General features: G+C 41.5%; 2 protein-coding genes across 2 annotated transcripts in view; both read left to right on the forward strand.

Annotated features, from left to right (window-relative positions):
- Positions 1-24000, forward strand: part of rpl15 (ribosomal protein L15) — a 194226-nt gene that overhangs the window by 133182 nt on the left and 37044 nt on the right. The window lies entirely within an intron of this gene.
- The window catches only part of LOC129097050 (ubiquitin-conjugating enzyme E2 E2-like), a 60386-nt gene that overhangs the window by 32908 nt on the left and 3478 nt on the right, over positions 1-24000 (forward strand). The window contains exons 4-5 of the mRNA XM_054605749.1: positions 15072-15204; positions 20291-20438. Of these exons, the coding sequence (XP_054461724.1) occupies positions 15072-15204; positions 20291-20438 (281 nt within the window). The remainder of the gene's footprint in view (positions 1-15071; positions 15205-20290; positions 20439-24000) is intronic.

Raw genomic sequence — 24000 nt, forward strand, 5'->3', positions numbered from 1 at the left:
TTCACTGCACTGCAGAGAGCTTCAACACAGACGACAGGTTTGTGTGTGTGTGTGTGTGTGTGTGTGTGTGTGTGTGTGTGTGTGTGTGTGTGTGTGTGTGTGTGTGTGTGTGTGTGTGTGTGTGTGTGTCGTTGTGCTGCCATGTAAAACTATCATACGGTGGCAGTACGTGTGTAAATGTGTATGGCAAAAAAAAACACGAAAATATGAGCAGGATTGGCCGGTCACCTGTCAGGGTCAATCACCCGAATAACAGCTATTTTCGATCGGCAGGCGATCAATTGCTTCATATCTGTTAATACCCATCACTTAAACTGACACTTCATCTGCTTTCAACTGACATTTCACCTATAGGTTAACACGTGTTGGTCAGTTCAAAGCCTGAGTTCCTTCTATATTTAGCACATGGATCCAGTAAATTTAATTGTAGTTTTGAATAAAATCTAAAACATCTATTATCAGACATTCCTGCGGTTGGTGCATTTGAGTTTGTATTGACGGTTTTCACATCATCCCTTTAGTGAATTGAATCAAACTGGTAAATGCAGACATCACACCAGACGTGTTCAATGTGAAAACACTCTTACGCACGGACCCATGAGCGAATAAAACTGAGGTTTGTAAAGTTTCATCTCCATCCTTTGTTGTCTCCACTCTGCTGTGGCAGTGTCAACATGTATCCTGTCAGTCTGTCTATCACGCATGCACTAGCTGTCAGTCACTTGGATATGTTGTCAAAGGTAGATTACGTCACCACCTGGCAGATGATTCAGCAGCATTTTCAACAACCTTGTGAGACCAGGATTTTAACTGTCAAGTCCATATAAGCTTTGTGAACCCCGGTGGACTCATTGGGTTGGTCCATTATTACAAATGAACGTTACGTAGCCAGACCAACAGGCAGTTGTTTGAAATGCAAGTCAAGATCACAAAGTGTCCAAAGCTCCAGAACAAGCGAGTAAGTGGTAAGCAGAGATAGTTTTGTTAACTGCTGCTTCCAAGGTCAAGAATGAACTGTCAAGGTCATTGTTTTTTAAGTCCTCAATAAATGTCACTCATCATCATATGGTAACTTTGAAGAAGTGTAAGAACAGCTATGCAACAATGCCATACAGTGTGGATGTTCTTTAGCATTACCTATGGGGAAATTTGAGGGGAAACTCCAGGTTTAATAGAGCAGAGTTTAGTACAGCATCAGTCTAGTGACATCACAAAGACCACCCTGTTCTTCCTTTTTGAAATGGCACTCCACCAATTTCTCACTCGAAATGATAGTTTTTTTTTTTTAAGTTTGAGAAAGTTACCCTGATGACATCAAGTAACGGAAAGTGTTGCTGCGTTACGAGCTTGTGGCATGGAGAAAAAAAAAAAGACGTGGGCATGTACCAGGCAGAGAGGGTGGAAGGAAAAAACGTAATAAAGTTGCATTATGACTAAAAGTCAGAATATCTGCTGCTTCGATTGCGACCAAATTCTGTGTCTTGTAAATCCTCCAACTTCATGGGAGTGCAACACTAAAGCACTGGACTACCCCTTTAACACACTAGAGGTTGTACTTTATGGGGCAAAAATATGGTTAATGGCATGACATTAAACAGAATGTAATTCTTTTATTGTTATATGGTAAGGAAATTGTGTTTTTATTGGCCCCATCTGGGTGATTGGGCGCACAGCTTTGGCTTTGGATTGTTTCATACAGTGGACAAAAGCGTCTGTGGCAGTGACTTAATGTATCAGCTCATCCAACAGCACAAAAAATTGCACTGTGAGTGTCAGATATCATTTTGTCTGAAGATAAAAGAACACGCTGCATTTGTGTTTCCCCGGGTTTCCTGTCACTCCTCCACTTCTCTAGAATTTATTTAAAGTGTAAGCGCTCTCACCTCGAGCGCCGTCTCGACATTTTCCGTTCAAGCGTTTATTGCTTGTAGCGTGGAGCATGAAAGGTGGAGGTGGCTCTGGAGGCAACGCCGGAATTAATTCTAAACAGAAGCTTCACCTCTCCTCAGAGCTCGCTGTTTGTGATGCAGCCGCTGGATTCTATCCCACGTCGACGAGATGAGACACTGCCGACTGCACACACACACACACACTAGCAAAGCTTCGCCCTCGCGCCAGTGTGGAATTTTATTAGGTTTCTTTTTTTTTAAGAGGATGAAAGCACTTTGACTTAAGACATTTTACAAAAGATGAAAGAGGCCTTTTAGAGTCCTTTTTTTCTTGGAAAGGAACATCACACTGGCACCGGTCTGATTTTCTGAGGACCGCAACTGAGGCCATGAGGAGTGACCTGAAATTCTCTCAGTACTGACTTTCATATCTTAAGCAAAACATCTCCAAACCTGACTCCATTCTCTTTTTGTTGTTGTCCCAGTCTTTATTTTTAAATTTCTCTCTCCCTCTCTCGGTTTATTGGCGATGGTTCCTCGCAGCTATGGAAGAGGGTTAATGAATGACCATTTCTGCACCGTGATGGGAGACATTAATGGCTGCAGCCAACAGTAAAGGTTATCATAAACACATTTGCCTCCCTTTAGTGGTTGAATGTGTGAGAAGATGAGGGAGAAATTATTCACAACCAACAGTATCATTTACTTAAATTACCACTGTGGATGAAGCATAATAGGCTGCATGGGAGACAAACGGCAACTAGTTATTAAGGAAGCATCAGGGAGGCATTCATGAAGGGATGTCATTTTGAAAAGCAAAACTCTAAAATATGTATATGAAAATAGAAATATGAATATAAAAGGAGTTAAGGACTTTGGAGTACCGAAAGTAAGGCTTTGATTGTCTGGTCAGATTCCCCGTCTTGTCAACTTGTGTTTTGATCTCATTTTTATTTAGGCAAAATTGTTTGTATTTTGAAAACATTTAACATTTTGGATTGTTTTGTAAAATGAATAAAAAGGCGTATCCCTGTAAAGTAAGGCATTTGTTGGGGAAATTATCTTTTGTTTCATTAAAACTCCTTCCGCTTATGAATTTGTTGAAGATTGTTCTGAGAGCTTTGGAAAAAGCTGTTAAGTGGACTTTGAGTTACAATTATGCCAAACGATTGTTTCCACTTTCAAAATGACGTGTTTCAAATGATACACAATCGGATTCTAAAACATTACACTTATATTCAGGAATATATACATTTTTCTTAAAAAAAACTGTATTTGATTTTGTCTTTAAACAATGCAGTAGTGTGAGAAATTACCTAAATAAGATGCATCACATTTCAGTAAGGTACTTAATCGAAGAATGGATAAAGAAGACTAAGTATCTGACCAACCAATCAGTGCCAACTTCTGGTACATGACAGTGTTTGATATCATTTCTGTCAGTACCCAAATAGTTCAAAACCCAGTCCTGACTGATGTTTACGTATAAGCACCAAAACTATTGGCAGTTTCGGTACAAAAGGAGAAGGCCTAAAAAAAATCTCATCCAGTCCTAATGTGTAAGAATAGTGATTAAAGAAGCTACTTCCTAGAGCATGCTGTCAAATGGCTGTGCACACTTAAAGTAATTAATGATCAGTTGTTTTAATTCCACAGTAACAATTCATACTCAAGCTTCAAAGCAGAAAAACAAGGGTACAATTTAGCGTATTGAAAAGTAGGACGACTTTCTTCCCTCCTCCCATTTCCAGCTGATTTATTGGCAGAGTAAAAACCCATCTGTGTGTCTGCAGAGGAGTGTGTTAGAACAAGGCTGGATACGCATATAGGCTGAGGGCACAGAGGGAGGGGTTGGAGCTGGAGCAAATACCCGAGCTAACAAAACCACTACCAGAAAATGAAGACACGGAGCCGGAGAATCCCTCTACTTCCTCAAAAGAGTCAGCAGCATGGCTGAACTTTGTTTTTCCTGTATTACTGCAATGAAAAAAGATCTTTAACACAGCAATCAAAGTCTGCGATCTGGTCTGGCACACGAGCACCTTACGCTGCATCAGACAACACAAACATTTTTGCAGCGTACTGTATAAACACTCAGTTTTACCTTACTATGTACACCTATACAGTCTAATGCAATACAATTCAACTGTTCTTCCATATAGTCTACTTTCATTATGCTTACCATGTCCAGGAGTTCACGTCTCGTATGTTTGTTTTTAAAATAGAACCTGTAACCGTGCGTTTGCTTATGCACTTGTCTCCGCTGTATTGTTAGTCTGCCCCCGACACCTTTTTAAATGTTTACTCCAGAGACAAATTACCTTTCCTGTAATTCATCATGTGAGCTACAAAAGCCTTGGCACTTGCTGGTTTACTGTCCCCACGGACACGTTGCAACAGACCGTCGTGCATCATAACAGAGACCCAACTACTCGACGACCAAATTCCTTGGTTATTATCGTAAAAAATAGTTTGAAGAAGTGACAGTTTGGATGTAATGCCAAATATGTATTGTGCGCTTTATGAGATATCTATGGTCAACCAGCAAGGTCCGACCAATACTCTCTTGTAATGCCACTTGTACTTTGAGAGTCCAGAGAACGAAGAAGTAGATCTTCACCAACGGCTTGTCGGTATTACATCCGTGGTCCATGTTCGTTTTAAGCTTTTCTTTTATCAGATTAAAATCAAATGTGGAAGAAGCGAGAAAATGACTTGCCTTGTCCTCACCGACGGGAGGCTGCTTTGCTTTGAAACAGGTGGCCAGGTACTACACATTGCACCTTTTTTAAGCATCTAGTCAAGTGTTGCATTTTATCAAGTAAGAACTAACCCATCTACATCCTGCGTTTAGAAAGATGTCAGTGTGTTTTATAAAGATAAGACGTGAGGTACCTGAGTGTGGGGATGATGAGCTTTTCCCCATGACAGCACCCGCAGTGCTCGCCATCAAAGCAAATCATGCACAAAGTCTGAATGGTCTAATTTATTTTTCCAACCGCTCTATATTGATGCGAATCTCATTTTTTATCTGAGGCGTCATTAGAAGCAGCATGCAGGGAGTGTATTAGATCTGATGTCTGCCCATGAGCTGTCACTAACATTTAGGAAGTAATCTGTGTCTTGATGCCTCTCATATGAGCTCGTTGGCTAATTTGATAGCTTAATGTTTGTTGATTTGTCCCTGAAGGGCCTATTTGAAGATTATGAGCCATAAGCAAAGATGAATGTGCGAGACAATTTCATTTATTGGTCTTTTTTTATTTTTTTATTCATTGGCTAAACAGTTTTCAGGTGAGTGAAGCAGTTGTGTCTGCCTGTACTGCTGTTGTTGTTTCCATGGAAATTGCTCTTGCACACACACACACACACACAAAGACACTGCAGGGATGACAGGTTGCTAGGCAACATGTTCAAGACAATGGTGAAGTGCAATTGGTTTAGTGCTGATTCAAAGGTTAGAGGGTGTTGGAGTTGCACCGCAGCTGACCGTCCTCCAATCAGCCCGTCTGTTGCCTGCTCTCGTCACCTCTGCTCCCGGTGAACTTGTGCATTGTGAATATATCGCCGAACCGAATGAAGAGGGACAAAAGCCTGCGCAAGCCAACACTTAGTCCTTTTAGCTAAAGCAACAAAGGAATCAAAAGAGCTTTCATCTCGAGGGGATTTAAGCAGTTCACCTCTTTCAGAGGCCTTTTAGAAAGGATCATTCCCAGAGACCTTGAGTCTACCCTTCATTAAAAGAACTGGCCTGATGATGCTGGTTAGTGTTCGCTAATGAGGCTTTGAAATCCTGCTAAGCCGCAAGGAATAGCCTCCAGAGATTTATGGCTTAATAAATACCTGCTATAACTAGTTGATGGTCCATCAATACCTGGGACCTGTGAGTTTTCCTTAATGAGATTTTGGCAGGTATTCTTAGAGCCTTCGGGGGACTAAGTAAATGCTCTGTCGTTAATTAGCAATTAAAAATGCACCTGATTACTACTGTCCGGTCAGTTTCCCCAATGATGTTGGGGTTCAATCATGAAAACTATACTAGACTATAAAGGATCAGAACCCTTGAAACAAACTTTAATAATAATAATAATAATTAAGCCTTTATTAGTCCCACAATGGGGAAATTCAGTTCTCTGCATTTGACCCATCCTGGAGGAGCAGTGGGCTGCAATGAAGCGCCCGGGGAGCAATTTTGGGGTTAGGTGTCTCGCTCAAGGACACCTCGGCATGTTGCCGGTAGAGGGGTTCGAACCACCAACCTTGTGGTTGCGGGTCAAGCGCTCTACCTCATGTGCCACAGCCGCCCCGTTTATGAAATGTTGTCGAACCACATCTAAAGGAACAGCATTCGAGAGGCCACACACTTCCTCTTGGTGGCATCAAACTGCCTCCATGATCTCTCACCAAGTCATTTAGAAGTCATGAAGGTGACGTATTTTATGAATCGGGATAACGGTGCACACTTACGGGCAGTCCTTTCTCAAAGGCAACTAAACACACCTGACCAATTTCCTGCGTGAAGCAGGAATGCTTGTCAGATTGTTGGTTTATGAAGATTATAAAAACTCCCCCAGCTCCAAGGTTCTCCAATTCCAAGGTCAGAAATGAGTGGGGGAGGTGTTTGATTATCCAACAAGAAATTTGTCCGAAGCATTCAGAAGCCCTGAGAGCCCCTTCACATAACCAGCAATATGAGCTGTGCCTGATACAAGATGGAGAGTCCAGTGCAGGGACAGAGCATCGCGTAGGTGCTAACAAATTCCAGGCAAGCCTTGCAAAGCCCTTTTTCTTTTATGTATTTCCATTTTACACAAAGCCAGGCATTTCCCCTCCTGTAGAGAGGAGGGATACATGTAGTCCAACAGAATAATTCATGGCTGGTAGCTGTGGGGCAGTAGTTCAGTCCGTAGAGACTTGGGGACCGGACGGTGGTTGTTGGACGGTGGAGTTAAACTCAGACTACAACAGCTCCATCACTCCAACAAGAGACAATCATGCATCTATAGTCTTTAAAATCAGATTATAAATTGAATTGACCTTTGGGAGATATGGTTTCCAATCACATGTGTTTTTGAAGCCGTTGAAGGGGCTTTGATTGTGTAGCTGGAATGTGTTTGAGTGAGTGCTGTGCTGTATCATTCATTGTCAGGTTTTAATCCAGTTAGTTTGTAATCTGGAAAGGGAGGAGGGATTAGGCATCCAGGCTGGAAAGTAAGTAGATGGTAACGTTGCCAGTTGGGCTTTCGTCCTCCGCTGTCCTCTCCTCTTTGGTCCTGTCTTTTACTGCAGCAAACGGGAGCTGAGGCTGACGTCGTCCTGCTGGCTTGCCTTTTTAAATCTCATCCTACATGAATATCTCCCCATCTTTATGAATCACCTCTGCCCTGCTTGTCAAAAAGGGTGCTATGTGATCACAATCTAATCATTCTCCTGTCAGAGGGTAAAAATGTTTGCCTGCTAGGGGATGCTGAGTGAGGGCAAGAACCTCATTTAATCTCACTGGGATTATTGAGTAAAAGTTCCTGTTTTACCGAGCAGCAAATTATGCATTTTTAAGATAAGAGCCATATTTTTTCCTGTTGAATGATTTGTAAACATGGTCAAACACGGCCAGTAAGGGTGACGTGCACTGCATTTCAAACGACTGACTCCATATCTATATTACTTCATTCTCTGCTTCCTGCCAGTGATTCTGACTTTCTCCTGACTGGCTCTCTTTGTCTGTGAGCTATATTTCTTATTTGCCTGTTTGTAATAGATTTGTGTGGCGAGGCCCTTCTCTCTACACTCCCTGGTGAGTCACTGACATTTGCACAGTGCCCTTGAGCGTAGAAACATAGCTGAGGTGCCTCAACAATAATAACAGTATGTTGGTCGGATAGATGTTGAGGTGTTAAAGGCGCAGTAAGCAGACACACTGAGGACACCGTTAGATGTATTTCACACCCGAGGGACAAAGGTTATTTGAAAGATGTTGTTTAGACATAATAGAGATTTAGGAAGAATAATTAAGTTCTGTTAATAAACACAAAAAAACCCAACTAAAACGCTTGAGAGTTTTTTTTATTATGCATATTTAAAAGTTCCTACGTACTTGGAAAGTATTTTGTTATTGTACGTCTTCAAGCTTCTTTAATCTTGCGCATAGATAGCATGTAGAGGTTGCTGTGTGTTGTACTAATCTAAAGCCTTTTGAGGCAAATATGATATTGTGGCCTATAAAAAATAAAACTGATTTGACTTGAGCTGAAGCACAATTGAAAACTGAAGGGCAAGGACTTAAAGTGGTTCTTTACTAAATCATGAAACCCTGTCATATATATTTAAAACAGTACATATTTCAATTAATAATATGCTCACATGGTGCATACCCTTAAATGTATATTAATTGTTATTTCGGCCAGTTTATAAATGATCAGTTTATAAAGTTTATATGATAAACGTGAGGAAACAGTTGCAAATTTACAAGTCCGGCAGACATGAGGCAACATTAGCATTCCTTGAGAGTTGTGTCTTTGTCATGACGAATATACGGACAGCATTTCCTCAAATTTTAGCTCTGATTTGGTCTCCACCGACCCCTCAGAGAAATGTCTTTCTCTCTAGCTGCTAAATGCTAACTTTGACGCTGGAGAGATAACTTTTTCCGTCTGTTGTCTGCTGCTGAGCAGATAGTTCATTGTGCAGTTTGTCACTACTTTCCCATGTCTTTGCACAGTCCAGCACCAACTAGAGTGATGACATATCATTGTAAGAAAAGGGAAAAAGGTTGTTGCAGATGTATTTGTGTGTAGCCATCCCCCAAATCCCCTCGCAACCCCCGAGCTTTTAAACTGTTAGTGTATGTGACTCGACAGAGATGGACAGTGAGGGCTCCTCTTTGTCACTCACCCTCATTAGCTGAATTGATTAGCTAATGCAATCATTGAAACACCCAGTGAGGGAAATGATAAATTATGCCACTTTGAGCACAGAGGTCACAGAGACACTGCTTACTCAAGAGACTGGAGCTCTCAGCTGAAGCCAAAGTGGTTTTATCGAGGGTTTGTAGGCTTCGTCGAGCTGCTTTTGCTGCTTTCATTTTAGCTGATTTCATGCCAAAATCTTTGGAAAAAAATGACAAGAAAAATCTGTATTTTGAGTTTTTGTACATAATATTCCTGCATGACTTCTGGAAATACTTTCCTGCTGTATTGGTATGACTCTTGTGTACAAAGTCCCCAAAGTCCTGAAAGATAACATTTATGGCACACAGTTTAATATCTTGTGCACACAAGATATAGATCTTGTGTATATAAGATTAGAACCTGTGTGCATAATTCAAGCCACATTATATGCCTCTTATGGAAATTGTTTTTGATTTAAAGTCTTTTGATTTTTTTTCCATAATCCGTAAATGCTTTTATTGTGTCTCAAAAAAAACTTGGCCCCAAACAATGACTGTAACTGGATTTTGTACTTGTCAGAGGGTTACTTAAGTCATAAGGATACGTTCTCTTGGAATCACTTATGTTTGTATTCAACATAATACCAATCCATAATTGAATGTGGATCAAAGTGTTGGCCGGCCTTGCAATCCCTGTATCCATGCTGCTTGTCCGGCCAAAAAAGGATTTTGTGTTCCCCCAAAATTTGATATGTTTAAAAATAAAAATAAAAAAGCCCATGAGCCAACAGGAACTGTAGATCAATGGAAACCAAGGATGATCATGTCTCTTCAGAATCAGTCAATTTCATCTTCCCAATGCCAACCAGTGTAGAATTGATTACTTGTACATAAATATTGCCGTCATTCAAACTACATGGTATCCATCTTATAACAGGTGGACAAGATTTATTTGGACACATCTGATTTCTGATCTTTGGAGCAAACCATCCATCATTAAACCGACCTTTTCACGTCCTCAATAACAAACCATTATTAGCCAAAGTGTTCACTCGCAGACTAGAGGTGAATGTGAGGAGAAAAGGCACAGTGTGTCCTAGAAGAGATCTTTGAAGATGTCGTGCGATCGATGCCCTTCATCGTCCTGTTCCATATGTATACTCAGTCCTGGTTCGCGGGCCTGTTGTCTGTCTGTCAGCCTGCGGAGAGTGAGGCTGATGAGAGGAATAGGGGGATGATGAAGCTGCATACGTTCGCTCATCAGTGTGTCTTGTATGTAGCTCCTGTGTGTTTTGAGCTCTCTGTTTGAACTGCAAATGGTCTTGTTTGTGCCGTTCCCCCGTCCACCCTCCACCCTCCACCCTCCCCTCTTCTCTGTGAGCACCACCGAGTGGGTGTGTGGTACTGGAATGTGGCTCCACTGGTCTCGACATGACACAGAGATTTTAAGAGAGAGTTTATTATTGTGGCTTCACAGAGCTGGAGTCTGTCCCAGATGTCTGTCCTTTCATCCTCTTTTCTCCCTCGTTTTCTCTCACTCTATTTGTGAAGCAGTGATTGTATTCAACCGTCCATGTAATTCATGAAACTTTAAGTGCATTTCCCACACGGATTCAAATAAAAAAAAAAAAACAGGCTTTTTAATCTGAGAGAAACAACTTAATGAGGGGAAAAAATGTAACATCTCCTTCAGGAATTGACAGAATGTAAAAACTGTTATTGTGATGCTGATGTTGACCATTCCTCATGCTGTGTTGACATTTGTAACTGAATTGAAAGTGTTGAGTCGTGCAGCACAGCAGTAGGATTGATCTGTGAGATTATGTTAATTAAAGGATTTTTCAAGGGATGGCATCAGTCCACTGTTTTTGTCCAGACTGACTTTGGTGTTCCCCAAAGGATGAGGGGACAGTCTTGACAAAACATTTGCACACTGTACTGATAGCTCCTATTCATTTTAATAGAGCAGCATTTAGATCTAACAGAAGTCATTATTAGGGTATTGTTAAATCAACATCACATTGCAGAACAAGCTGTAGACGCAAAGATGTTAATCTGTGTGCATTTCTGAGGGTCAGTCTACTCTTAAAGTGAACCAATCAGAGCAGAGCCGCCATAGAAAGGAGTAAAAACATCAAAATAAATAATGTAAAAGCACATTTTAAATCCATTATATCAAAATGTAAATCAAATTGTATGGCAGAAATAACTGTAAAAGATTGTTCTTACTTTTTACGCTTCATCTTCTCACTTTGAAGTTGGGGAATGAATAAACAAAAGCCAAAGTTTGCCTGCCAATATGCCTTTCACCAAAAAATACAGAAAGGTGCTTTGAACCAATTCTGTTTTCATCAACATTTCTTTCAAGAAAGTACGTATCAAACCCGTATGAGCTCTTGTTTAGTCACTGAGTTAATAATCTGGAATCAGCAGCAGCCTTGAAGTTACAGATGGTTAACATTTCAAATCCCCAGATATTTCATCAAATCCCCAAACTGGCAGGTAAAATGTGTGAGAAGAAAAGTGCTCTCTGCTCCCTTAACACCCGCCGTGGTGGTGCCCTTGAGTGGGGCATCGAGCCCCCGGCTGCTGCTGCAGTACGAGTCTGTGACTGTGTCTGTCTGAAAGTGTGTGAATGTGGAGCTGCTGTGAAAGAGAACAGAGCTCACCAGACTTTTCCCTCCTAAATAAAGGTTTAAAAAGGTGAACCTGACATCTCTGTAGTAAGTGACTTAATATTCTGCTGTTTCTCTGTGATGTGCTAACAAGTTGTTACTTTATTATTACCACCTCAGCCACAACTGGAAAACACCCACGCAGTTCAAACATTAGTCACATTCAGCATATCTGTGCTGAAAATAAAAAAAACTGCAGAGTGGCTCTGAGTTTTTCTTTTAGCTGAGCTCTTCCCTGCGGCCCTGAATGACCACGGATACACAGCAGACTGCCTCTGTATATGTAAGCTCCTGTATATGTGTGAGTGTGTGAGTGTGTGTCTCCTTCCTGAGTAAAAATAGTTTTCAGAAAAAGAGCTACAAAAGCAATGGGAGGTAGGATTGGTAAAAAAAAAGATAGTCTGAGATGGTGGGGTCGTGTGAACCAAGGAGGGTTATGAAGGTGTTAGATGGCACAGCAGTCAATAGTGAGAGTGAGATAATATTGAATTTCAAATATAAGATCTATGTTTCAGCAGCCGTAAGCAGTAACTGTGGAGACTCCTCTGAGTGAATCCCTGCACTGTGAATATATATGTGCCTGTTGTTTCTGACCAAAAAGAACATCTTAATTTAAAGGTTTTATTTTTTAACGAAGGAGATATTTAGACATCCAAGTATCTCAGATGCAGGTGTGTTTCAAAACCATGGTTTACCCCAGTTAGCATCGCTCAGAGGCCATCCTTTCAATGGTTTTGCACTCGGGGGCTGATGTTACTGCAATTTCGCAACTAGCAAAACTACAATCGGCTTCACATAAAGTAAAAAACGAGAAAGGATCTCTCTCAAGTCAGTGTTTGTTTTTTTCCGTTCTGGACGACTGTAGAAACACGGAGGTGCAACAAACTGGACTCTGTGAAGATAGACCCGCCCGCTATGTACATATGAAGTGCTCATTCTAGGCTCGGCCTGTAAAAACACTTCACCAGGGTATTTAAAAATATTGGATATTTATTATTAGGAATACCCCCTGTAACATCTCGTTTACGAGGGGGGTCCTCAAAAATCCATCCCGACGGTATGATCTTTGATACAGTCGTAAATACATTCGCTCCGATTTTTATTTTATACTTTATTTTATGTCATGCATTAATCCAGAATCAGGCTGATTTCGGGCCAATCCATCTAATCCAAATTTTGCTAAATCTGACTCCTAACTGATAGCATGATGAATGTGTTTGATGGGGTGGAGAACAGCGTGCTTCTGGCTATTTAGGACATTTTCATCGGTTTATTTTTTATTGCAAAACAACCTTTTTTGGGGAGGAAATAAATACAAATTAAATTTTAATAAAATAAAAAATAATAAATAATCTTATAAAATAAAAAATTACTTCAGAAAGTACAATCTACAGTTGATGGAGGTCAGTTCCATGCTGTATAAATAAATCAAAATTGCAAGGGAGCTAAAGGAAACAGAGACAGCCTCGTCTCAGTCGCTCCTCGCTGCTCTCGGTGCTCCGGGGTCGTTATTAATGTCTTATAGGGAGGAAATTGACACTGTGGGAAATGAGCGGGGTCCACCATTGTTATTTAGCCTTCATTATGAACAGCACTCTTCTCCCTCCAGCTTCAATTTGAGTTAATTTGAAGCAGATTCTTAAAGATAACTCCCACTGCAATTGAACATAAAGACAAGTTAAGTGAAATGTAGGTAGAGGTAGAGGGAGCATGCCCCGAGGTGAATGTTTGGAGGTCTGTCTCCTCCATCTCTCTTGACACGCCAAGGCAGGTGGTAAAAATATAGATCCTTCTCTTCTGCATCGCAAATCTGTCCTCCTGTCAGCGCAGATTGTACCAGGCTGCAGGAACATAAAAAGGAGGCGGTGCAGGCAAAGCTCTAAACATTTCCAGATGCTGCAGACTGAACTGTGGGAACGCAAGTGGAGAGAAAAATCAGCGGTTGGCCAACCTTAAGAGGCCTAGAGGTCGGTTTGAAACCTCTCCCTTGCAATTGAATCTGACTGATAGCGGGTTTTTTCAAGACCGACACTGGTAGTTTGTGGATTATTAACAGTTGCTCTTATGTGCTGATATTCATTGAAATAAACCAGGCCTGTGGAACAAACTTAACTGAGTGGTTTGTTTCCATAAGGTAACATTAAGCGTATTAGAGTTAATTCAAAAAGCAATAATCATTGTAATAGATGCTGATAGAAGAAGTGTTATCCTTGTCTCTGTAGAAAAGCCTTTAGAAGAGCAGTTAAACCATTTAAAATCATCTCAACTGTCCATTTATAATAATACTATTAATAGCACACTTTATCCATGAGGTGCGTTTTCAAGATAAAAGCTTATTTTGGGCACAAAAGACAGTTTAGAAGATGGGTCTACTTACTTCAAAGTTGTGGGTTGAAGTTTTGTGTGTTTAAACTGGATGTGCTTGTTTGAAGTATTCATGGTTAGAGCCAGAGTAAATATAGTGAATAGATCAATATCGGCACCATATTGTGGTTCAACCAAATATGTCAGTGCTGCTCTACGATCATTAGCATTTAAAAGAAGAATTCCCTATCGCTGTCACGTCATGCCACAGCCTCATGCAGAGTAGAGCGATTTATCGTCCCTCTCGTCACCCGTCGTGCCCCGGCTCACCGCCGCTCTCCGGACTATTTTTATCCGTCCAGGAGAACACGTCGGCGTCCTTCTCCCCCGGCCCGCTCCCATAATTCCTCACTGTGTCCAAACACACGTTGACAAGACATAGGTCCGGCTGCTGTTTACACATGAACAACTCCACTCACACTCTCATCTTACATTTATGTGCCTCACCCATACGCTCTCTCTCTCTCTCTCTCTCTCTCTCTCTCTCTCTCTCTCTCTCTCTCTCTCTCTCTCCCTCTCTCTATCTTTGTGTGTAAATGATGAAAGTAAAAGAAATACAGGACAACGACAGAGGCATCTGGCCTAATTCCAATAGAAAATGGAATTGGATTAGTGCCTCCCTCCTCGCAGCTGTATGTGTGTGTGTGTGTGTGTGTGTTTTTTTTTTGTTTGAGCATGTGTGTGTGGGTGTTTGTTGCACAAATCGAGACAACAATGGAGCCCGGCAACAGCCAGCTGCCCAGCGGTGAGACGCTGAGACAGTTAGGAAACAGAGCCGCGCTGCTGCTGCTGCTCAACACCTTGTGTGTGTGTGTGTGTGTGTGTGTGTGTGTGTGTGTGTGTGTGTGTGTGTGTGTGTGTGTGTGTGTGTGTGTGTGTGTGTGTGTGTGTGTGTGTGTGTGTGTGTGTGTGTGTGTGTGTGTGTGTGTCGGTTGTTGGTGTGTGTTTCATGCTTGCTGGCACATCCCAGACGGATCAGTCATCCGCATGACATTGATCATACTCATCATTTCTCCTGGCTTGCAGTCTTTGTTGCATCCACGCTGTCGTAATGTTGCATAATCTCCTAATGGATAAGAACTTTAAACGGCAGCTTTGTGCGGCTGATTTAACAGCTGATAATCACACACTTTATTTATCCACCGTGCTGCCGAAGAGAAAATCAAGTTACACGATTAGAGCGTCTTTTTTTCCATCTCTAAAAACCTCTGCTGGTAGATTAAATTCCCCCCCCCTTTTTTTTTTTTTATTTCCTAGTGCCGGTCCTAAAGGAGACAACATCTATGAGTGGAGGTCGACCATCCTGGGCCCTCCGGGCTCCGTGTACGAGGGAGGAGTGTTCTTCCTGGACATCGCCTTCACACCGGACTACCCCTTCAAACCACCCAAGGTGAGTGAAGCCCTGCAGCTATGCAGCGCTGCCCCACCCCCCACCCCCACTGCTTCTCCACCCACAGCTTTGAACAAAGTCGTCATTGTCCCGGCAGGCTGTCGGCTTTTAACCCCGTTGTACAGCAACAATTACTTTATTTTAAGGATTGTTCACCTACAGCACGTTAATAAAAGAACGTGGTCTAAAGACAAATTACACAGTATTATGTTAAAGGATAATGCAGGTGTTATTTTATAGCTCACTCATTGTCAACAGACCCGGTCTGAAACACATTGGTTTCTACAGAAACAGAGCGGATTTCATTAACAAAATCTGTGACGGGAAAATAGTGTTTGATTACCTTTTTTCTTTAACAAAATCTAAAAATATTTAGTCACAGGACGTAAATTTAACTGTTACTTGTTATTGTGTCAGCAGCATTTGGCTTCCCTCCAGTGAGGCTCTGGGTTTGTGGTTATGTGTGTGTGTGCGTGTGTGTGTGTGTATATTTTGCTGATGCAAGTGTGTGTCAGTATTTACACATTAGTCTGGCTGACAGCGGTTGCCACCTTCTTCGGTTTTGAGTCGTGCTTCTCATTTCGCTCAGGGTTTTTGGTTTCGAGTCTAGAAATAGTCGCTACTATTTAGAGACCCGTAATAGAAAATAAACAGAAGAGAGTAAACATTTAAATGTTTCAGGATATCTGCCATATTCGTCCTGTTTTAATATATGAACCATTCAGTACGGAGAGGAACTTGCTTTGGATTATGGGTGAGCGGGGAAAGAGAGTTGATGACTTTGAGAGTTATATTTCCCATGTAGTTACTGGGTTACACTGCTTTGATTGTCTTCTCATCTTGGTTAGTTATTTAAAGTAAATGTATTTTTTAAATATGTTGATGCGGACAGACAATTACTTGTTGGACTCGTAGGCATATAAGCAGTGTGGCGTCACACAAATGGGCCATTTAAGTGACACAACCCTGATCTAATCACAACAAAGCCTGGTTTGGTTTCCTCATATAAATCATAATTTTTGGTCATTTTCAGACTATTTCATTTCATTAAAGTTCTTTGACACTGCATTTAGATGTTTGGTATATTAAGTGAAACATAAAAAAAAAAGGTTTCGTTTAGAGAAGCCTTTTCAGACTATTTCAGACAATAATGTTTTCTACAAAACTCTTTATATTAAATAATGTGAGATGATATTTTGTTATCGGTACTGAAACTCTGGTTTTATATCAACATTGGTTTTTAATTGAAAATCCAAAAATTCTAGGACTGGATATTTATTTGAACATTTCCATTACAATACCAGAGTTAGCAACAAAGTGATCTTATATAAGAGGCTGTGGAAAGTGTACTCAGTTGACCTTAAATTAAGACTTATTTTGGGCATAGAAAACATAACCTTGAGCTGTGTATAAAAACCTTAAAAATCCCAGACGTATTGTACAGTTCTGCTTTTAAAAAAAGACTCTGTCGAAATGTGTGAATGACTCCCTTATGCTTTCTCAATAACTAGCTGCGTATGTCTCCCATTCAGCCCATTATGCTGCGACCACAGTGATCATTTCAGTTAATGATGATGCTGGATGTGAGTCATTTCTCCCTCATCTTCTCACACATTTAACCACTAAAGGGAGGCAAATGTGTTCATGGTAACACTGACACATTCGGGAAGTTGGGTTTATTTTGTTAAATAGGGAAAAACAAAACACATTTATTTTCTTCAATGTTAAACAAGTACTGGTGTTCAGGCATCTTTTAAATCATATGCAGCCCTGATTATCACGATGCAACGCGGAGACTTTGGAGCTCATGTTGCACAGAGCAAAACAAGTGACCTAACTGTCTCAACCTGTAGACTGAATAAACTTAATTTATGGTTTTATTGGCCATTTCATGTTGGAAATTAATGAATGTTATTTTACAACAAATCAAACTTATTGTGAATTTGATTACAGCCTTGGGGCATTTGGTTTGCAGTCTGGTGCGAAACATGACTCCCAATGATTCAATGATCCTCATTCCCTCCTGAAAGTCCTTCCTGGCAGTCCACGCTGAGGGGTGGAGTGGGGGGCTGGAGTGGTGGTGGTGGTGGTGGTGGTGGGGGGGAGAACAGAGCTCGTCTAAACTCTTGGCATCCTGCTGCCGTGTTTTTCCAGCCTGGCTGTGAGCCGTGCCGTCCAGCAGCTCGCCGGCTCTCAGCCACCGATCCGACAGCTGCAGCTGCTCACTACACTGGCTCACTCACTAATGTTAGGATGATAAGGCCAGTTAAGGCGGACACTGATACCCTTAGATAGACGTTAAAGGTTGCAAGGACATTGCTTCAGTCTTTGTGATTTTGTTCCTCTGCACATGTGTTGAGCAGAGAAACCCGCCCAGTGACAGGCTGAGAGATTAGACTCCTCTAACTAACATTATCCTCCCTCTATCAACTCTAATTTCCTCACGGCTCTGAACTAAATTCCGGCGCACCCTTTATCTTCCTCTGCATGATATCGTTCTCATTTCCAAACAGTTTAACGTGCCGCGAGGAGCCATAAAGTCGAGCTTAGACTCGCCGATGATCAGCCGCTCAAGACATTCCCTCCTCTAAACCAAACCTTCCTGACGATAAAACTGCCAATCAGTTAAATTGCTTTTTCATTAGGGTTTGCCCAAAATGACTATTTTATTATTGTGTGCGGACTTTGTAAATGAACAAACCTGAGTTAATGATGTAAGAACATGCTTTATCATAGCGACACCAAATGTGGCATTTTACATGTGCAGGGAACCTTTACGGCCTGAATAAAACATAAACAAATATTTAATATTTACTTCAATGCGATATGGTGACATCCACTGCAAGATGACACACTTACGTAAACTGTCAGAGATTATTCCAAACCGTTATAGCGAGATAGCTTTCAGGTTGCTTTAGATGCATTTCTGCAAGAATTCGCGATAATGGTAATATTCAATTTATAGGATTTCTTGCAACAATGTGAGGAAGTACTTTGATTTTCCAGGTACTTAATTCACATAATTAGCTTAAAGACCGGCACTGATGCTCCTCTCTTAGTCCAGATTGTCCACTTAGAACAAAATATATTAAAATCGATTTCCCATGGCGTTTCTCTGTTATTTGTATTGAGGCATAAAGTGTTTTTCATTTACTCTAGAAATGCATGTTCATCAGAATAAGCGCTGTTGGGATACAAAATGAGGATGCAGAGGTTTTTGTTTAGAGGTTTGAGGGATGAATCTGAAATACAGAGGGGATGTAGGATTAGACCTGCTGCTTTTGTTACGCGGAGGCAGCATCATAATCTATTAGCATCAGCCATGATGGGATTACAGGCTGGTAATGAGACCTCACAGGCCGGCCAAGGATTTTTTTTTTTACATGGCTGCTGGGAGGCCATCTTTAGCATGCCACCGCTAACCCCCATCTCAGTGGAGGTGTAAGACTCCGGCGCGTGAGAGACCTGCCCTTCAACCAGTCACCGTCAATCACCTCGTCTCCCGTCCGCCTGTTTCCTTGCCGCACATCTCCGGAAATCCTTTTCATGTGATGGAAAAAACGTCCCGTTTTATAGCGGCCCCCGTGAAATGTGAGGAAGAGATGGCCGGGCTCGAATGTGAGGGTTGTTTGTTCCTCATAACGAGGAGACGTGAAGGGAGGAACGGAGCGTTAATGAGAGGATAAAAGAGGGAGGGAGGGAGGGAGGGGGAGGAGAGGCTGCAGTCACAAAGCAAGCAGAAAAGGGGGGGGGGGTGGAGCGACCAGCACGCCCGGACTGCCTGCTCTGGTCAGCAATCTTCGTTTAAGGTAGCGGAGAGGTCAAAGGTCACTCCTTAATGATGTTGTGCTCTGCTGAGTCCTGCAGCACTGCCTCCACTCCGCTGCTCCACAGGGAGCGGCGGTATCACATTCACACTGTGGACACACATGTATCTCCGTCAGTCTTCCCCTGTATTGACCCGTGCATTAACTGTAGAGCCGAGATGAGGCAGATGCTTATTAATGCATCGGTATATTGGCAGACATCCATTATAGGCTTGTTTGGACTTTAGAAATCAATCATAATGTGTTTTACAGCTCGACTATTAAAATTGGTTTTTTTTCGCTGGCAGCCTGAAAGAGCTGCGCAGTGTGTTTGCTAGGTTGCTTGTATTCTTTTTTTTTTTTTTTTTTAATCAATGAATTGATTAGTCAATGGGCAGAAATTCACATCAAGGGATAGATGAGTGCGTGTTTGAAGTGGGGATTATATGAGGTACTTTACCAGGTAGGAGCAGCGGCACAGAAGAGTGAACGCTACATTTAGAATATTTTCAAAGCTTTATCTTGCCTCTTCTGGCCTTAGCCCTTGTTCTTGTCATCTATGAAGGAGTATTAGCTGTTGTTGGCTCCCCAAATAAACAGATTTCTTTTAGTTTTATATCCTTGTAGGTTAAATATCTTTATTTTGTGTTGGATGGAGAAAACATGATATTTGAGGACGTCACCCTGGGTTTTGTAAAATTACGATTTATACAATTATATAATTGTTTGTGGCCAAACAATTATTTAATTTCATGGGGAATGTTATTAATTAATAATGTCAATAATAATTTGGTACATCCCTAAAGAAATGTTGCTCTAAGTACAAAGCATAAAACTTGATATGGTAAATTTGTAAATCAGTGCTTGAAATAGTTTTGTTGACTGGCTTGGCAGAAATTAGATTGCACACTACTGCAGAGGCCGCACATCTCTTTGTGTAATTTCAATAATGGAAATGTTTAGCCTAAGGGATTAAGTGAACTGGAGAAGCTTTTCATACAGTATACATATCACACATATATATGCAGACTAGTTTAAAGCTTTTAACACATTTTTTTTAAAGCAGATTGAAACGAATTTACTAGTTTATACATAAAAAAAAAGAAGGATAACGCTCCAGATGGTTTGGACTTTTTCGCTGTATAATAAACCTATTCTAAAATGCCCACCTTCAATCGCTTGCATAAAAAAATCCTATTTGCGCAACTTAAAACCGAAAGTATTTCTAGTTTTCTTTTAGAAACCAATGCTTCTCTAACCCTCTGACTGTCCGTGTCCAGGTGACGTTCCGTACGAGGATCTACCACTGCAACATCAACAGTCAGGGGGTGATCTGTCTGGACATCCTGAAGGACAACTGGAGTCCTGCCCTCACCATCTCCAAGGTCCTGCTGTCCATCTGCTCCCTGCTCACTGACTGCAACCCTGGTGAGAGCTGCAACACACACACACACACACACACACACACACACACACACACACACACACACACACACACACACACACACACACACACACACACACACTTCTCCTTGTCATATCTCCCTCCTAGTTTGACAGTGGCAGGTTGACTGACATGTCCATTCTGTGTGGATAATGTACATGGAAGTGTGTCACTCAGCCGTAGTCGGTGATGGAAACACGGCTGGTTTGTGTAACGTTGCTGTCTTCATCTATCTGTCAAACCTTCTGAACTTTTCAAATGAGGGTCTCCATTAGGTAAATGTTCTGTAAAGGCTTTATTCAAATGAATTATAACAAATTGTGCAATTTAAATCTTTGTTAACAAAGCCTTTCATGTGACGACCAAATCGGCTGGGTCATAATATTAGCCTAGCTTATTTAGCTTGAGGGAAGAAGCCATAAAGCTCACAGTTTGTCACAACAGCCAGTCCAAAATAAGCCGTGGAGGAACAACCTTTAAACATTTGGAACAACTAATTGGACACTTATTATATGGTAATTGATAGCCACAGTGACCGGGAAGGTAAATTGTACCGCTATCATGATATGCAATCTTGTAAACTGTCGCAATAAACTCACAGCAATTTAAAATAGGGATTAGAAAGGGATTTATAGCCTGTTTAACTTCCTAAAACTAAACAGTTTTGGAGAAAATGGAAGTTATTTAACAGTCAATGTTTCGTTATGAACATACACAAGTGAATTTCAATTTTCCATCAAAGAAAAGTTACAAAACAGTTTGTTTGTGCTGGCAATTATAGGTCTTCAAAATCGGAATGGCCAGGTTGAATCTAAAACCGTAATTGTCCGAGAAAATGAAAAGAAAGGAAAAAAGAAAGTGGCAGAAGTAGTTGTGTTCTGAGGAAAAGAAAAAGAGCCTGAGTAAGAAGTTCAAATCCAGATCGGCAGGCTTCGCCAATTACTCCCCAAAGTGGACATGATTGATTCTTTGTCTGTTATTTGACGCTTTGTCTGTTATTTGAAAGTTAATACAATTTGGCCTGATCCTCCCAAAGAAAAGAGGGTTTCAGATGCTGGTAGCACTTTGTTTGAAGCATACTGAGGCCATTTTAAAGCAAAGTACGGCAACTGTGGGGATGACACTAAATATTTTAGCATTTTCATAGCTTTGGAATTCTTCCTCTTACAATGTTGTCTCATAAACAGTAAGCCTGGGTTTTCTTACTCCCTTCACTGCGGTTGAATCAATATTTAACCAGGACTGGCTGACTAAACACAACCCTGTAAAACAGCTGACACCATTCAAGGAGAAGACGTCAACAGTTTTAAAGCTAGTTAGATCCATTATGGTCCAGTTTACCAGCAGAGCTTTTACGGACCAGTTAAACCAGTTTATTTCCCAGTTAGACCAGTCCTCAGCTGCCAGTACTATTAATGTCTGTTGGTATGACGGATTAAAATTGAACAAGCAGAGTGTGGGGAAAGCAGCTCTTGTAAAAAAAAAAAAAAAAAAAAAAAAAAAAAAATCTGTCCAATATCACCGCAATGAGGTTCAGAGTGAAGGAACTGGGAGAAGAGAGAGGTTATTTCACATGTGAATGGTGGGGAATGAGATGGCAACAGACAAGAAAGAGCGAGGGGGAGGGAGGGAGGGGTGAGGGTGGGGGGTGAGGACTGATGGTGCTGATTGTGAAGACCTCTGATGATAGCTTGTGTCCTCTCTGCTGGGATTGCTCTTTGATAACGTAGCAGTGTAGATTCTCCCTCCGTGGGCGAAAATGAGAATAGCTTTTCCTCTCCTCCTCCTCCTCCTCCTCCTCCACCACCACCACGTTTTTTTCAGATTTTGCCAAAGATGAAATGATCCCATTCCTTTAAAGTATGAAACAAAAGAGGCTTGATCGACGCCCTGTCGTCCCCGCCAAAAAAAATAAAAAACTGTCACCCCACCTCCGTGTTACCCACGCGCTCTCTATTCCTCTTTCTGCCTCTTGCCTCATCAAATCAGTCCAATCGCTGCACTTCTCACCACTTGCTTAAGTTTTTTTTTTTTTTTTAAACCCAGCCTCTAGTGCTGAAAGTGGGCCCCTAGATCTGAAATACCCTAAAAATATCTCTCCTTCCCTCTCCACCGCCTTCCGTCTGAAGATTTTCTTTCCCCGTGCAGGCGGAGATCATTGGCATGTAGCTCATTAAAGCGTGGGAAGAGGATGGAATGACAGTTAATCAACCCTCCCACGGCTGCCGTCATGCCACATTTAACCCTGTATCGGGTCCCACAAGCAGCTCTCTACCTGGGGCATCCTGTCGGCGTATTGGGGGGCTGAGCCACATGCCATGTCAAAGTGTATCTAGGGCTCATATCTAACCCGGGGGCTCTCTGTCCAATCCCATCCCTTTTCCTACCTGTCTTTTCCTGTCGCAACCTCTCCAGAGCGTCCAAAAAGTAACCTGGATTTTTTTTAACAAAGCCAGAGGGATTTGTGCAGCTGCTGTCGGGGGCCGGATCGTATATCAGGCTGATGTGTGCTGATATTATTCGGCTAGTCTTTTATAATGAAGGTATCTGATTTTTTTCCCCCTCAGTAGCTTCAGGGGTGTCAGTTTGTCAAACCTGTAATAACACATTCCTAACCCTGAAGGCTTTGCTATCTGGATTGATATCAGAAAACTCAGCCAGTGCGGCTCCTGTGTGCCTTCTGTACACCAACTAAAGTGGATGTTCCAATAAGGGCGAAAAGTTTCCATAAAAATAACTCTGAAAATCACACACGGCTTAATCTGGTTTTATGATTTCATTGCTGGTCCAACAGTCCCAATATTTGCCTCATCATCTCCTGGCCATTACAAAACTCTGGTTACCATGAAACCATCTGGAAGAGGAGCCTTGCTTCTAAAACTAACACTAAAACTGAAAAGTTCCTACAGTGTGTCTTCCAACCACAAAGTTTTTATAGCTGTTCACAGGCAGAGCCTCCTCCTGGCTGCATTCCAGTCCAATTATTTATTTTGTTTGTCTTTGTGAACTTGACACAGTGAATTGTACAAATGGGGATAAAATTGCTCACTTTCAGTCTCTCCTCACAGGCATTTATGTTTTTTCACTTGGTTGTGCAGATGAAAATCGATGGAAGATCGAGATCTTGAGAGAATGTCTGTATCGTAGAGTTGTTTGCAGTGCAATTTTGATTCCGCCATTGGAAAAGAGGGTTTCAGGTGCTTTGACAAGCATTTAGTTTGAACCCTTCCGAGGCTTTTGGCTCCTTCTCCCATGTTTTGAAGTCATTAATACAACTTCTTTGCATTTTTTAAGTTGTCGAAGTATCTTTTTCTATGACGTTTTTGTTGTGAACAGGTACTTTGTGTCGCAACAGCAGAATATGCGGGTCACTTTAACATTGGTACGGCAGAAACCGATTGAGAACAAGCGTGGTTGTTAAAGTCATTGTACGTACTTGAGAAATTGGAAGCCATTGATCATGAATCAACATGGATGAGTTTTTCATCCATTTATTTGAAGTGTATTTCGAGGTTGTGTGGTAACAAAAAAATTGACGTGCGTCCA

The sequence above is a fragment of the Anoplopoma fimbria genome, chromosome 10, assembly GCF_027596085.1.
Source record: "Anoplopoma fimbria isolate UVic2021 breed Golden Eagle Sablefish chromosome 10, Afim_UVic_2022, whole genome shotgun sequence".
NCBI lineage: Eukaryota > Metazoa > Chordata > Actinopteri > Perciformes > Anoplopomatidae > Anoplopoma > Anoplopoma fimbria.